Here is a 13,327-nt window from a genome sequence, read left to right on the forward strand (position 1 = left end):
CAGCGTGTATGATATATTGCGCCCTGGTGTCATGTCGAGCTCTGGAAGGCAGCATACACCCCCATTGAGTATCGTACCGCCTCCGGCGTCCTGCGATTGGGAATCGGCACGGCGGCTGGCAACGAATGAAAGAGGACGGCTGGGAGCCTCTGGGACATGCATCCGCTTAATCTTAGCAAAGCACATAATTTCACTATTGACATTTGGAGGGTCAGCAGAAGGATTGATACGGTTTGCACTAAAAACCTTCCCTCCCCCGCTGTTCGGGTGCACGTTTGACAACCTGAGGTCCTTGATGGAGATACGGGGTCCGAGATACATGGTTGGAAGATAAGTCAAAACACAGATGCCATCCCTAGGGGCGAGATTCGATTGAATTTCGCGATGCTTGTTGGCCGTCGGCCTACTACAGATCTCGAGCAAGACATCGTCATAGACAGGAATCTTCTGATGCATTCACGAACAGATTCCGGCGTTGTCAAGCCCGGAGTCTGCACGTTGATAGTCGCGTCGCTTTTGACAATTTGCCTTTGTCAGAGAAGGTGGTCAAAGTGCATTTGGCGACATAGCAGGCCACTAGAGAGGGCAGCTGTATGGGTATGAATACTACTACTACTACTACTACTACTGAAGCGAGGTGTAGGTCTTGACTCTCTCACATCGGTAAACCAACAGAGGATTCTTTTCTAGCACAGCCAATCCATAAACTATACCGCGACCCTCTTCCGCATCACACATCTCCTATCCTTCTCATGACCACCCCTTGCCTGCTCCTCCAACTCCCGTGCGTGTCCCTCCCCAGCCTTCTCCACATCCACCTCCTCAAACCCCATCCTCGAGTAGAACCGTCCATTAAACCCCAAATCCCGATACGTCGTGAGAGAAATATACTCATACCCCCTCTCTCTCGCCTGCCGTTCCACCTCCTCTAGCATCATCCGCGCTATCCCCCTCCTCTGCCAGTCTTCATGGACGTCCATCTCGGCGATGTACAACATTCCGTCTAGGTCTTGTACGGCGATGAAGCCTACGGCTGTGTTGTTTGAGGTCACTGCAACCCATACGTTCTTCTGCGCGATCATGGAGCGCAGGGTGGCTGGGTCGAGGGGCGGGGAGTCAGCGATCCAGGCGAGATGGACGGTGCGGAAGAGCTGGGCTGCGGAGGTTTCGATGGTGTTGAGCTGTGGGATGTCTTCTTCAACGGCTAGGCGGATTGAGATTTCGTCTGTAAGCGGGGTAGTGGACATTGTGATTCGTGGTGGTTGCTGGAGAATAGGTACCGAGAGATGCTGTTGCGGGTTGTATTGTTTTAGTGGTTGTTTGGTATTGTTGGCAGGATGGCGATAAATGAGGTGATAGGGCTGTTATATAGCTTCCAGTACCCACTGTTAGCTGATCCTAGGCAACACTACAATAATCGCCAATCAAATACGAGTACGAGCGTGCGCCAGTTCTAGAGAGTTTGAGTCATACCAGATTCTTGGACTATAAAAGCGAGCAAAGCCAGGAATCCTTATCAGTACTATCGTCGAGAACAGCAATGGATGTTTGTGTTTCCACATTCCTAAATAGGTCGTTATCCCATAAATCGTAAACAAATTAAGCCCACGAAAGCCGCTGAATATCCTCCGGGATCTGCCATCCATGCGCCAGGCATGCCCTCTTGTACGCTTCAACCGCCTCGCCAACAGAATAGTCCGTGCGAGACCGGTTCAGCGCCAGACGCGCAGGACGGGGTTCGGTGTTGGTGATTGCCATTCGAACCTGCAGCAGCACGCTCTCGATAGATGCCGTCGGGAGCCAGCCTGAATTGGTCAAGAGTTCCATACACATGGCCCCGCCGGCGGTGACGTGCCCACCACCGCCATTGGCAAACTCCAGGAATCGCGGCCGGATCACGCGGACAAATGGAGGAGACATGGGGAAGCCCGGGGGGAAGCGCAGTTCCAGCACGACGCTTTTCATATTCGCTTGCTTGAGGTCTTTGGCGAGCGGGAGCTTGGGGTCGAAGCTGTGCAGCTCCACGATCCACTGGTATACTGTGGTTATAAAATCTGGGTCAATGTACCAGCCGAGGTCATGAAGGGGCTCTCGACCTTGGACTTTGAGAGTCGCTTGCAGATGTTGCTGTAGAACTTTGGTCGCTGGTGTGGTTGCGTATTGGGGAGGGGTGAGCAAGGGAAGGGATTCCTTTTTGAGAGTTCCGGGCTCGAAGTCACTTTCCACACCGTTCTTGGACGGCTTGACCGACGGGGGCTCCGGCTCCTCTACCTCGCATTCGTCTTCTGAAAGAAGGATCTGAAGGTCGTCGAATGCTGTGGCCACACTAACAACGTCATCTTCCTCTAAGACTATGTCGTTTTTCGAGGCGTCAGGGGTAGGCAGCTTATCAGCATCCCTCTTACGCTTCTTTCTTCCAGGAGATGCGGATATGGCGAGGTCAGAATCGGTTCGGCTAGTAACGCCCAAGCTATGTCTCCGCTGACTGTTCAGAGCAGAGATTGGAATGCAGATTGAAGTTCCATTTGGCCCCTGGGCTGGATATTTTGGATCCTGAGTATACATCGCTGATGGTTTGGCATTTGCTGTTCCATCACCGGGCCCTGCACCTTGGCATTTGACGAAGAGATATCTCGGCTGTATCCAGTCCAGTTGGGTGACTACGTAATGCGGATTGGTATGTTTGAACTGAGCTGGCGCATTGACCAGCTCGTTTAGCGAGACCAGCATCCTGATTTTCAAATTGCTCTGAGGCCAGGAGTAGTCGAGTCCTTCGCGGGTGTAACCTACGGATGTGTGGAAGTTATTTGACAGGTAAACCCCATCCCCATAGGCGCGTCCGTTTGTAACCTCTTTGAAGTGCAGACCTTCTCGGAGAATACTGTGCCAGTTCCACACTGGACTTCCGTGCCAGGCAAAGATGGTCGGGTAATCTGTCTTGGTCATGGCGGCGTTAGCGGCGACGGCGGCTCTGAAGCGCTGCTCTTTGTCTGGGGCTCCTTGCACAAGCCGAAACTGCTTGTATGACCCCATTCCAGTCACTCGATAATCAGAATGCGTGGTATCGTCCTCCAGGATAAACGAGCGGTTTGACGCAACGACCCAGCGCAACACGTCAAGTGCTGCCGGGGAAATGACGTCCCTCCAAGCAGCCAGCCTTTTGTTATCAGAGTCCGCAAGGAAGGCTTTCATCTTGTCAACATTCGGGAGGGTGTCGAGGAGCAGTCTGACCGCAGCTCTTTTCTCATCGACGTCAAGGTCATCGAAATTCCTCTCATAAGCCATGAATTTGACCTGTGATGGGCCAGGCAGAAGTTCAGATGCTAAGAGCTGCTGTCCCTTCACAGTGGGAGAGGAGAGTTGCACCTCACAAGTACCTACATCAATGGCCTCTACTCGACAATGCCAGGGCCCGTCCTTCTGATCCGTTCCAGTCTGAAAAATGACCACCCAGTCTCCGGGTTTCAGATGCGTGCGCTTATCCAGGCGACAGGCCATTGTTGCCGGGACCAAGTTGCCACTGTAACAGGTTGGAACCTGAGAAGAATTTCTGTCATTCGGCCTTGTCAGATGATGTTCGATCTCGTCAAGCCTATTCATGTTTAGGACCCCTGGGACCTTGAGACCCAGGCCCGTGGGAAAATCCGTGAGTTTACCGGATACTGCCCGAGCATATGTCAAACTGATGAGCAAATCAACAACGCTAGGTTGGAATTGAATCTCGTGTTCCAAGCTCGGGCCCATGCCGAGCGCCATGTACTGGAACAAGCACAAACTGTTGGAGCAAACGTACGGCTTGATTGCTTCAAAACGGTCGCGGATTTTGCAATGGCAGACCAGGCAGAATTCTGTGCACTTCACAAAGTGGCGAAGAGTGAACTGCATCGCTATCAACGGTAGGGACAATTTTTCAACCCCGTGGCCTTGACCTATATGGTCATCTTGAAACAGGGCGGGTGCGGAGGCACTCCAGGCGTCTGGCTCGAAATAGTCGTCGGGTAGAGCGCCATCGTCCGGCTTCCTGCCTTGATTTTGTTGAATGTAAAGCTCAGCACCTGTCCATGACAGGCCTAGATGATATCGCAATTCCATAATCCGGAGGAATCTCTCGTTCAGGAGTGAATCCAGCGGTTGCTCGATGAACAGTGATCTCAATCGGGCGGTCCCTGTTAGGCCATCTTCGGATAGTGAAAGATTCCCTTGAAAGGCTCGGATGGCGTCTTCGGCAATTGGCTTGTAAGAGTCACATAACCCGACGTGGAACTGGATTGCAGGGTACTTTGCATTTCCGAGCGCCAGCAGTTCCTGAAAATGCACATAGGTCCCTGGATAACGAATGAGCAGAACCAGGTATTCTGAAGCGCGAACATTCCATGCTTTCATGGCCTCCTCAGATATGCCTAGTCTACCGATGCGACAGGAGACTGATACGATTATAGCGCCTGTCAGTGTTCCCAGACAACCTACTTTAAGACCCGCGTTTTTCACGGCGCGAAGGTCGCGGCGCAAGGTTTTCAATAGATGCTTTTCGTCTGCCCGCGAAATGCCAAATACCGGTTCATTTTCCATATCCCAGTCAACGTCGTCGTCGTCAAAGTCAGTCTCGTCAGCCCTATAGTCAACCTTCTCGTCGTCATCGGCTTCGAAAGCCGGTTGCCGTAGCGCGTCTTGGACGAGCTCGTCGATGTACGTCAGGAAATCCTCGAGTGAAACCCCTGAAAACCTGGACTGAGCATTTTCTATAACTGTAGCGACCCTTGAGGGAGGATCTTCGGACGTGGTGAAGACAAAGTACGTGTGGTTTTCGGGGTAGTCTTGTGTATCTACCGAGATGTCAGTTGGTCGCGGTCATAAGAAGGTCATGAAGAAGCCTCACCTGATACTATGGCTTGGAAATCAATCCTGGTGCTGGTTGAGGAATCAGCGAACGTAAATGTGATAGAGCCATCATGGTCTCCTGCTCCGACACCGTTCAGATGAGGGAATCTGCCTGATACTTTTGCACCAATCAGGTCTCTCTGAAAGTCTTTGCGAGGCATGATGCCTCGTGCAGAAGGGAAGCCCGCAATTTGCAATATATGAGCTTCTGTATCTCCGGATATGTCGCTGATTTGATGAAGGTGATGGTAATACGTGGTTGGCGTTGGATGTTTGATGATGTGTAGTGAGAGAAATGTCAGTCAAAGAACCAGGGGCGAGATTGGCTTCCCTCAGATGCCTGGCCAGGCTGCAGCGGTCATGGATACCTAGTTTCTCTTCGTGCACAACCATGGTATTGCCATTTCTATCCCTGAGTGGTTTTACGCCTGCGCAGTAAAAGACTCTGGTAACATCTCTGGGAATTGCGTCATTCTTTTTAGTTCTGTATCTCAATCTACTTCATTGAGTTGGGTCCTGTCTGTTTGTTCAACGGCTCATAACCCATTTCCATTTCACTCTGAAACATTTAGTCTTTCTTAGGAACAGTCCTTCTGCATCACTTGGACACAAAGAGTTTTGGAATTTGTCTCTTGATGGTATACAAAGAAAGTGGCGCCATATCGCCAGTTCCAACAATCCATCCTCATCTGGGGTAGTGCTGCCTCAGGCAAGGCTTCCCTGAGCCAGCTATTCTGATTGGCCAGCCCCTGACCACTTGCTTCTATTGTCACATGACTGGATAACTGTAAACTGCCCAAATAGGAAATAGGGCACAATATCAGGGCTGTGAGGATCATGCACATTTGCAAAGTTGTTGAAGTAGATTACTGCTTCTAGATCCAGAGATTCCGTCATTCATTTATTAAATCCTTTATTCTCTATGGTTTACTATCTGTTCAGAATACCAGACCTCCTTCTTGGCCTCTTTGATTTACCATGCATTATGTCTATATATTCTGCTACTGTAAGTACCAAGGATGCCCCCGCCATCAAAACACGGGACTGCCTTCTTACTTTTCGTCAACATCTAAGGTAGCTTTGGGTGACCCATGTGCTAATACTCCAAGTGAATCAAACGGTCCAACCGGCATAGCAACTACCTTGCTGTTGATCCCGCGACCGTGATAGTTTTGCCTCTGCGTTGATCCGATCGAATAATGAGAGTTGTCACTTCCAACAAAATGTTATACGCCTGACGGAGAATGACGTACGAGGATACGTCAATACCTGGGGAGAACGCTTTCCTCCTTCGATATGAGCGCGTGCAGTGTGGATGGTCGGTCCTGGATGCCTCTGTGCGAGAGACATTCGATACAGTGAATCTCGTCGAGCATCGATCGATCCCGCCCGTGCTCAAAGCAGGAGAGATACACTCCACGGTCTGAGGGCAATATTGGAGAAGTTGTGCGATGTGATGGCTGTTTGAAGTCGAGAACGGTCGCTTGCTCCAATCGACTGCCAATGTGTCAGATTACCGCGCCGTTTTGTACGACATGGAAAGCTCCCATGTTGGTTTTGTCACACTTCTTGCGGACTTCAACCATATCAAGTGCTCCATCTTCAGGTTTGAAGAACGCCAGCTTATTTATACCTCAAGAGGTAAGGAATCCTCGAGGGGTTAGCCAACTAACTATCACGAAGAGCGGACAGTCAGGCAACTGTTACGATGCAAGAGAGCTTCGTGTGTGCCTATGAAGAGACAACGGGTCATGTTCTAAAGCGAAATACACTGAAGACACAATTCGTACAGAAAGAAATGAATCAGACATTAACAACCTGCGCCTGAGTCTGTTCCACGTGCTCGACCTCCACGACCTTGGCCACCTCAACATCCGACTGGGGTTGGCTCTTGGGGTAGAAGTCGATCTTACCCCCATCCCTGATCACCCCGGTTCGGTCCAGATAGTTCCGACTACGCACGTACGGATCTAGCTGCCAGTAATTCGACCGCAACTGCTCAATCAGCTCATCCCGATGAGCCTTGGCAGCTGCTGTCTCCTCCTCATCCTTGTTCTTGATGGCTGTCACCCACTTGGACGTGGCGTTAAGTAACTCGTCGCCGATGCTGGCGCGTTGTGCCAGCAGGGCATCACGCGCCGTTGTGTCTTCCATGCGGTCGTTTTCGTTCTCGTCGGGCTCCACGTACTCGTACGTCCAGTCCTCGGTCCCGCCGAGTTCCTTGACGATCTGGTCGCGGGGAATGAACTTCTCCATATCGGCAATGGTCTTGGTGAAGTGGATCTTGGAGACAATGACGGGATCCATCCAGCCTTTGATGAGGCGCCAGATACCTGGTCTCGTCAGTTGATACACTACCTGCACTAGGAACAAACGGACCTGAGAACACCCATGGGGCGTTGTGAATGAGTAGCACACCCAGTGACTCGGGATAGTTTGCTTCAAAGCATTTAATGATGAACTTGACGGGAGGATATTCCATGTTCGAGAGACCGAATCCGGTCATATCGAAGACAACAGCCTGCACTCGTCAGTTCCGTCCATCCAAGCAGAAAGCGATTGCTTACAGCAGTCTCCACCGGCGGCACGAGTAACAGCCGCACGGACTCGATAACATGGATAATAAATTGATTTAATGTCTCTTCGCTCTGCGCACCGGGCTTATGCAGCTTCACCCGGATCACGACGATGGGCCGGCCCAGCCGATCGACACCGTGCACGTACGCCTTTCCCATCCGCATCTGCGCCAGAAAGTCCTTTCCGTTCTTTGCGGCAACAGCGTTGGAGGTATCTCGCGACGCCTTGAGCGCATGCAGCTCGCCCTTGGCGATGACCTCCTCGTCGACGTGGAAGTCCTTCATGCGCCACAGGATGGCATCTAGCATCATGACGAAGGCCTTGTTGACATCCCATTTGCGCGCGCGCAGGAAACGCAGGAGCAGTGCATCTGGGTGATCGTGTTTTGCGGTGCTTAGGAGTCCGTCTCGGATTTCCTCCGGTGTAATCTGGGTGAGGATGTGTTGGACTTGTTTGATCTCGGGCGCGTGCAGCCCGAGCCCCTGGAGGTGCTGAGAGACCTGAGCAGCGTGGGCAGGGTTAGTGGCGGCGCTGCCCTTTGAGGCCGTCGTGTTGGTCCGAGCGAGGGAGGAGTTGCGTCTGTGCTGGGGCTCATTTGTGTCTGCGGTGGTGGTGGATGTCAGAGCGTCGGACAGAGTCAAGATAATTGTCCATAACTGCTCGAGTTTCTTCTGTTGATCTGCGGTGAGATTTCCGAGGAATCCTTCGGGGATGTTCGAGTGCGCCATTGTCTGAGTCAAGTTCTCAGTCGAAGAATGTCTGGAGGGAGGTCTGGCCGGTCAAGCTGGGTCGACCCTATATATTAATCCAGACCAGCCTTATTGCGCACAGGGCATATGAAAGTCCCCCGCATGATCGGCATACCTCGGTTTCGACACGTCCATTATTGTGGGAGACATAATGTCATGATAAGCGCTACGAGGGATCAGGGACCGTTGATCCATCCCCGCGATTGTGGATCAAGGCCATGGCTTATCAAGTTTATCTCTCCAAGTCCCAATGTATGAACCGAACCTAAGCTCAATACATTCCTAGTATCTTTGGAGTCTACATGTGCTAGCGGAGATCTTCGATATGACGCCTGCATGTTCCAGCAATTCTACGCGCCTATCTGGGAATCCCTTGGCTCCAGCATATGCATGATAATTCCGCTCCGTGTACACAGAATGGCGCTTACCTACAAACAACAGCTGTCCTCAAAAATGAGATTTAATTTCAACCGTCTTGAAATTTGGATGGATAACCCACAATATTGTTTCTGAGTCTACCCCGGAGTCAACGCCCCCGCATTGACGATGATTCCCCAATTGTCGATCGCTGACATCAACAAACCATTTCGTGGGTTCGACAGGACCGACCAATTACGCTTTGATATGAAGAACCAGACCCATCGGTAATTTGATACCACTGACCACAAATTGGAGCGATCCACAAGATCCACGCTGGGAGTACTCCGCAGATACTTGCTAAATTGTTGGAAAGTGGACGCAGCTAGGCTTCTTCCGGAATGCACTGCGAGGCTGCCAGAGCAGCTGATTGGCCCTCGGATAGACAGTTTGAGATTCATCATTTCTCAGTTTTTAAACGCATCCAGGATTGAGATAATACTTGTTTAGGAAAGGAGTGCGATGGACTCCAGGTATGACTACGATGCATGTATATTCTTGCCCCCACGGTTCTCGGGGTGCATCATCTGCTCCGGAATTCAGGAGAAGTGGGCTCGTCCTACCCCGTGATGGGCAGTTGTATCAATTCCTCGGTTTCGTCTGTTTGGGATCACCGGCTAAAATATCATTGTCATATCTGGTCCACCTACAGCGGCATGTCCGAATTCAAGGACTTCTTCAGTATTTCACCTACCAAGTCTTTCAGCACTGAATGCCTCAGACTTCCCTTTCGAACCTAGGTGTGCATGACATTGCACAGAATTTCTGATATTACGCTATCTCAATGGTGAACCAACAGGTTAATGCTACTCTCATCCGATAAGGCTCCTAGCAAGAAGCACCCGAGGGAACATTCTCGCACTTGGAGCTCGTCTCCCCGCCAGTGATGTCCACGCCCTCCCAGGTCCAGTCACTGCAGCTGCCGTCTCCGCATAGAATGTACACCTCGACGGCGTCAGACTCGACTGTACCAGTGACACCGTCGATGGTCAGATCGGTGATCGGAACGCCAGTGGTCGGGGTACCGGTCGGGCTGCCGTTCTCGTAGTCCTGCTCGATGACGATACCATAATCGGTGATACCAGACAGCTTGATGTTGGAGTACGTGACCTCGCTGACGGAGCCGGTGGCGTCGTAGACCGTCTTGATACGCACGCCGTTGGCCGAGTCGGTCACGGTGGAGTCAGTGATGGTGACGTTCTTGACGGTGTTGTCGTCGCGACCGCCGACCGAGCCGATGGAGAGACCGTGGCCGCCGGAGCAGGTGCCGCCGGAAAATTCGATGTTCTGGAATTGGAGTCAATTAGCTTCAACACCAACCTGCGAAAAAGACAGGGGAGCATACCTCGCCCGAGTTGATGGCAATGCAGTCATCCTGATTCTTGACGGTCGCGCCGCGGATATACACCCCGGTACTCTCGCTGATGTCGAACCCGTCAGTGTTGTGCCCGCCGTTGTCATCCCCGTCGGAGTTGTCGATGGTGATGTCGATCAGGTAGAGGTTGGTCGCCTGGACACTGATGGCCTGCACGGGGGTGTTCTTGATGGACAGTCCGGTAATGGTCGAGTCCTCGAGGCTGTGCGCGTACATGAACTTGGGCTTGGTCTTGCCGCCGTTAGTGCCCTCGCCGTCCCACCAGCGGGAACCCTCGCCGTCAATCACGGCGCCGGAGTTCTGCTTGACGGTGATGTCCTTGCCGCCGAAGCGGATCAGGGGGCCGCTCCACTCTTTGTAGCCGAAGGTGGTGGTGCCTTCGAAGACGATCTTCGGGGATTAGTATAGTGGATATGGCAGGGAGATGAGCACGGCAGCGACGTACGGTAGTTCCATCATCGACATCAGACAGATCCAAAGTCTCACCGGCAGGAACCTCGATGTTGTCCAGGACAATCTCGGAGCAACCAGAGGCGCTCTCGGTGGCCTGGGAGGCGGCGGTGAAGGTACAAGTGGATGACCTCTTGGTCAGATCCGACACGCGAGACGGAGCAGGGGCAGCAGCGACGAGGGAGCCCAGCGCAGCCAGGCTAAGAAGCTCAACGGAACGCATGATGAATGAATGAATGAATGAATGAAAGTTCCGATCAACAGAACAGTTTTGGTGGGTAAGGATGAATCTGGTCAACAGGTAGGAAAGAAAGGAAGGACGGGTTGGATATTACAGCTTGCTAAGTCAATCCATGATTCCATGACACACTCCTTATATACCATTGTCGTTCAGCACTGCTCAGTGAAACAAAGCTTCCACAAACTTGGCTCCAACTTGGCTCCGGCCAAGCCGGTACATGAATGTCTGTAACATGAATGGTCATTGGTGGAAATTACAAGGTTCATCAACCTCGAACGGCTATCGGAGGTTAGCCGGGTCAGGAGGATGCTTGGTCTGGAGATCGTCGTCATCAAGGAGCTAGGGCGCGGTGCGGGATATCAAAATGCTCCACTGCGAGTCATGATTAGTGCGGTGGATGGGCCGTAGGTGGTTCGACAGGAGGTTCGGTGTCGCACTTGTCTGTTGGGAATTTTCCTTCCGTATCTTCCTTCAGCGTATAATTAATTCATTGCAGTGATGTTCTGGCGTCTTTGTCTTGTTCTCGGCCTGCGTAACACACATATGCCTCAGCAGTTCCGTAGGGAGCTTGAAAGAACAGCCTCTTTTCAGGGACCTAGTAGACGGTTTTATATTAATTCTCTGTTCCTGTCTCCAGTATCGATAAAAAAACACAAGTACTGTCTACCCATTCCCTTCCTGAATGGTGGAACAATGTCCATTCAGGAGATTATGCGACGATCGGCAGTCATAATAAGCATTCGTCAGGTATATAGCACGAATCCACTGCAATATACATAGATTGATTGCCGCGCAACGCCCTAGAGCAGACTATTCATCCATCAGTCAGCAACCCCGAGTTGGCTATTTCGGTATGATTCAGAGGGTTGAAAAATCGTTCTGATCTACGCATAGATTGCATGCACCAATAAGATGAGGAAGCTTGCGCAGGTGATATAACGCAGAACTGTCTAGATCTTCTGTGCTTGTCTGGAAGGGAGGCTAGACTCGCGCCATGACAGGAGTCCTCGCGTTGCCGGATGACGCGGCCATATATAATGTCGTAAGAAGAGTATAGGGGCTGGGGTGACTGCCGTCAGTGCTATTACTCGCGTCGAAATTGACTGTGGTGCGCTCTCATCTTCAATTCTATTTGTCGCTCCAATGACATCCTGATATTGTTGAATCTTCGACTTGATCAGCTACTACTTTGTCATTGTTTGTGCTCTGCTACTATGATGAGCCTCCTTATAAGAATACTGCTCACTTATGCAATTATTCAAAGGTGCTTCGGGAATGTATTTACTTACTATACAGAGAGCCATGATAGTAAGAGCATAGGGCATCTGCACTTGACGTGACAACACAAACAGATCTTCTGTGTTGACATTGAAGTAAGTGCATTAAGATCATGGAAAACGGCTAAGCCACCTACTGCATGATGAATCCTAGAGAGGTAATGAACCAAGGAAATGGATCAAGGGAGTAGACTTAGACTTGTAGTCACCTTTATTGTCCCACTCCCACAAAAGAACAACTGCCAGGATCCAAGATATTTTGCCCGACAGGATCCGTCCAGGTGGGTCATATACTTCACCCTTCGATCTTTATCATGGATAAAGTTAATGACCATGTCCTTACAACGCTTGAAGAACAGCATACCATCTGTGTCGATGGTATCATACCTACCAACCTTTTGAGGTCAGAAGACTACGTGGCTTTGGTATCAAAGCACATCGAGCCACTCACTGCTGTGTGGGAAAGAACCATAAGATACAGCTGATCGCCATTGATGTTTACCCACAATATACGTTTTTCGTCCTTGACATCAATAACTGGGAATATGACTGTGACACGGCGCACAAGCAACTTCTCGCAGTCCCCGTCTATATCCTCCATCTATGCCACGGCGGCGATAAATGGAAGTTCTTCAGGCGTGCGGCAGGCGACATGCAAATTGCCTGGTCGCTGATTCACAATGGTGCAATTATCGAAACTCGCTTCTTTTCCTTGAGGACCATATCAAAGGACCTGTGTATCGTTTACACAGAACAGTCTAAGTGACTATGAGAGAGTAAGAATCTAGGCAGAAATACCGGATTCCCCAATGTTGAATATGGCGAGCTATTGGTCAATAATCTGAGACTGGAAAAATCTAATCGATAGTTATCGATCTGTGTTGCGGATTAGTTTCAGGGCTTGCAGCTTGGCGTGAGTTGGAGAAGGTCGTCAGGATTCGATGGGAGATAGGTCAGCAGGTGTCCAACCATGAAATAGACCAGTCTATAACCGAATATGACCTACACCCGTTAAGGCTGAGCAGGAGTTGATGTTGAGCCACGTTTGGCCGAACCCAGCAACCTTTCTCCAACACACGGGGATATATCAAGTAGCTTTCTTGGTATTGACTGAAAGGATGACTTGCAGCTATTAATAGAAACATGGATAAAAGACGACAAAGAAACTGATAGTCATATCGTTCCTTATAGGATATCAAAGTCAGCAGGATTGCCAAAGAAACAGTCCTCTGCTTTCAAGTCTTAAAGGGGTTTAATGTTGTTAGGAGCCTTAGGCACTCCATACCCCCTATGGACCACCTTATTGGATACTGTTAGACACCACTTATGCAGCTCTAGTCACCTGATTCATTACTGGACTGGG

The 13,327-nt window shown here is 50.8% G+C and overlaps 4 protein-coding genes across 4 annotated transcripts, besides 4 other annotated features; all 4 read right to left on the minus strand.

The window, feature by feature from the left end:
* The first annotated feature begins 604 nt into the window (after window positions 1-604).
* Window positions 605-628: a microsatellite.
* Window positions 605-629: a microsatellite.
* A 78-nt stretch (window positions 630-707) lies between these two features.
* Window positions 708-1,247, minus strand: NFIA_102420 (GNAT family N-acetyltransferase; the record flags this gene model as incomplete). The annotated part of the gene is made up of 1 exon (XM_001266653.1): window positions 708-1,247. The coding sequence occupies one exon, from the start codon at window positions 1,245-1,247 to the stop codon at window positions 708-710; it is 540 nt and encodes a 179-aa protein (XP_001266654.1).
* A 352-nt stretch (window positions 1,248-1,599) lies between these two features.
* Window positions 1,600-5,039, minus strand: NFIA_102430 (putative ubiquitin conjugating enzyme; the record flags this gene model as incomplete). The annotated part of the gene is made up of 2 exons (XM_001266654.1): window positions 1,600-4,823; window positions 4,877-5,039. 2 exons carry the CDS (start codon window positions 5,037-5,039, stop codon window positions 1,600-1,602), a joined length of 3,387 nt encoding a protein of 1,128 aa, XP_001266655.1.
* Window positions 5,040-6,681: 1,642 nt separating this feature from the next.
* NFIA_102440 (CRAL-TRIO domain-containing protein) lies at window positions 6,682-8,183 on the minus strand (the record flags this gene model as incomplete). The annotated part of the gene is made up of 3 exons (XM_001266655.1): window positions 6,682-7,211; window positions 7,258-7,399; window positions 7,446-8,183. The coding sequence occupies 3 exons, from the start codon at window positions 8,181-8,183 to the stop codon at window positions 6,682-6,684; spliced, it is 1,410 nt and encodes a 469-aa protein (XP_001266656.1).
* A 1,266-nt stretch (window positions 8,184-9,449) lies between these two features.
* On the minus strand, window positions 9,450-10,669 carry NFIA_102450 (glycoside hydrolase family 28 protein; the record flags this gene model as incomplete). Its single annotated transcript, XM_001266656.1, has 3 exons — window positions 9,450-9,908; window positions 9,967-10,386; window positions 10,442-10,669. 3 exons carry the CDS (start codon window positions 10,667-10,669, stop codon window positions 9,450-9,452), a joined length of 1,107 nt encoding a protein of 368 aa, XP_001266657.1.
* Window position 10,670: 1 nt separating this feature from the next.
* Window positions 10,671-10,694: a microsatellite.
* Window positions 10,671-10,695: a microsatellite.
* The last annotated feature ends 2,632 nt before the right edge of the window (window positions 10,696-13,327 follow it).

This window comes from Aspergillus fischeri, genomic scaffold (genome assembly GCF_000149645.3).
Source record: "Aspergillus fischeri NRRL 181 1099437636245 genomic scaffold, whole genome shotgun sequence".
Lineage (NCBI taxonomy): Eukaryota > Fungi > Ascomycota > Eurotiomycetes > Eurotiales > Aspergillaceae > Aspergillus > Aspergillus fischeri.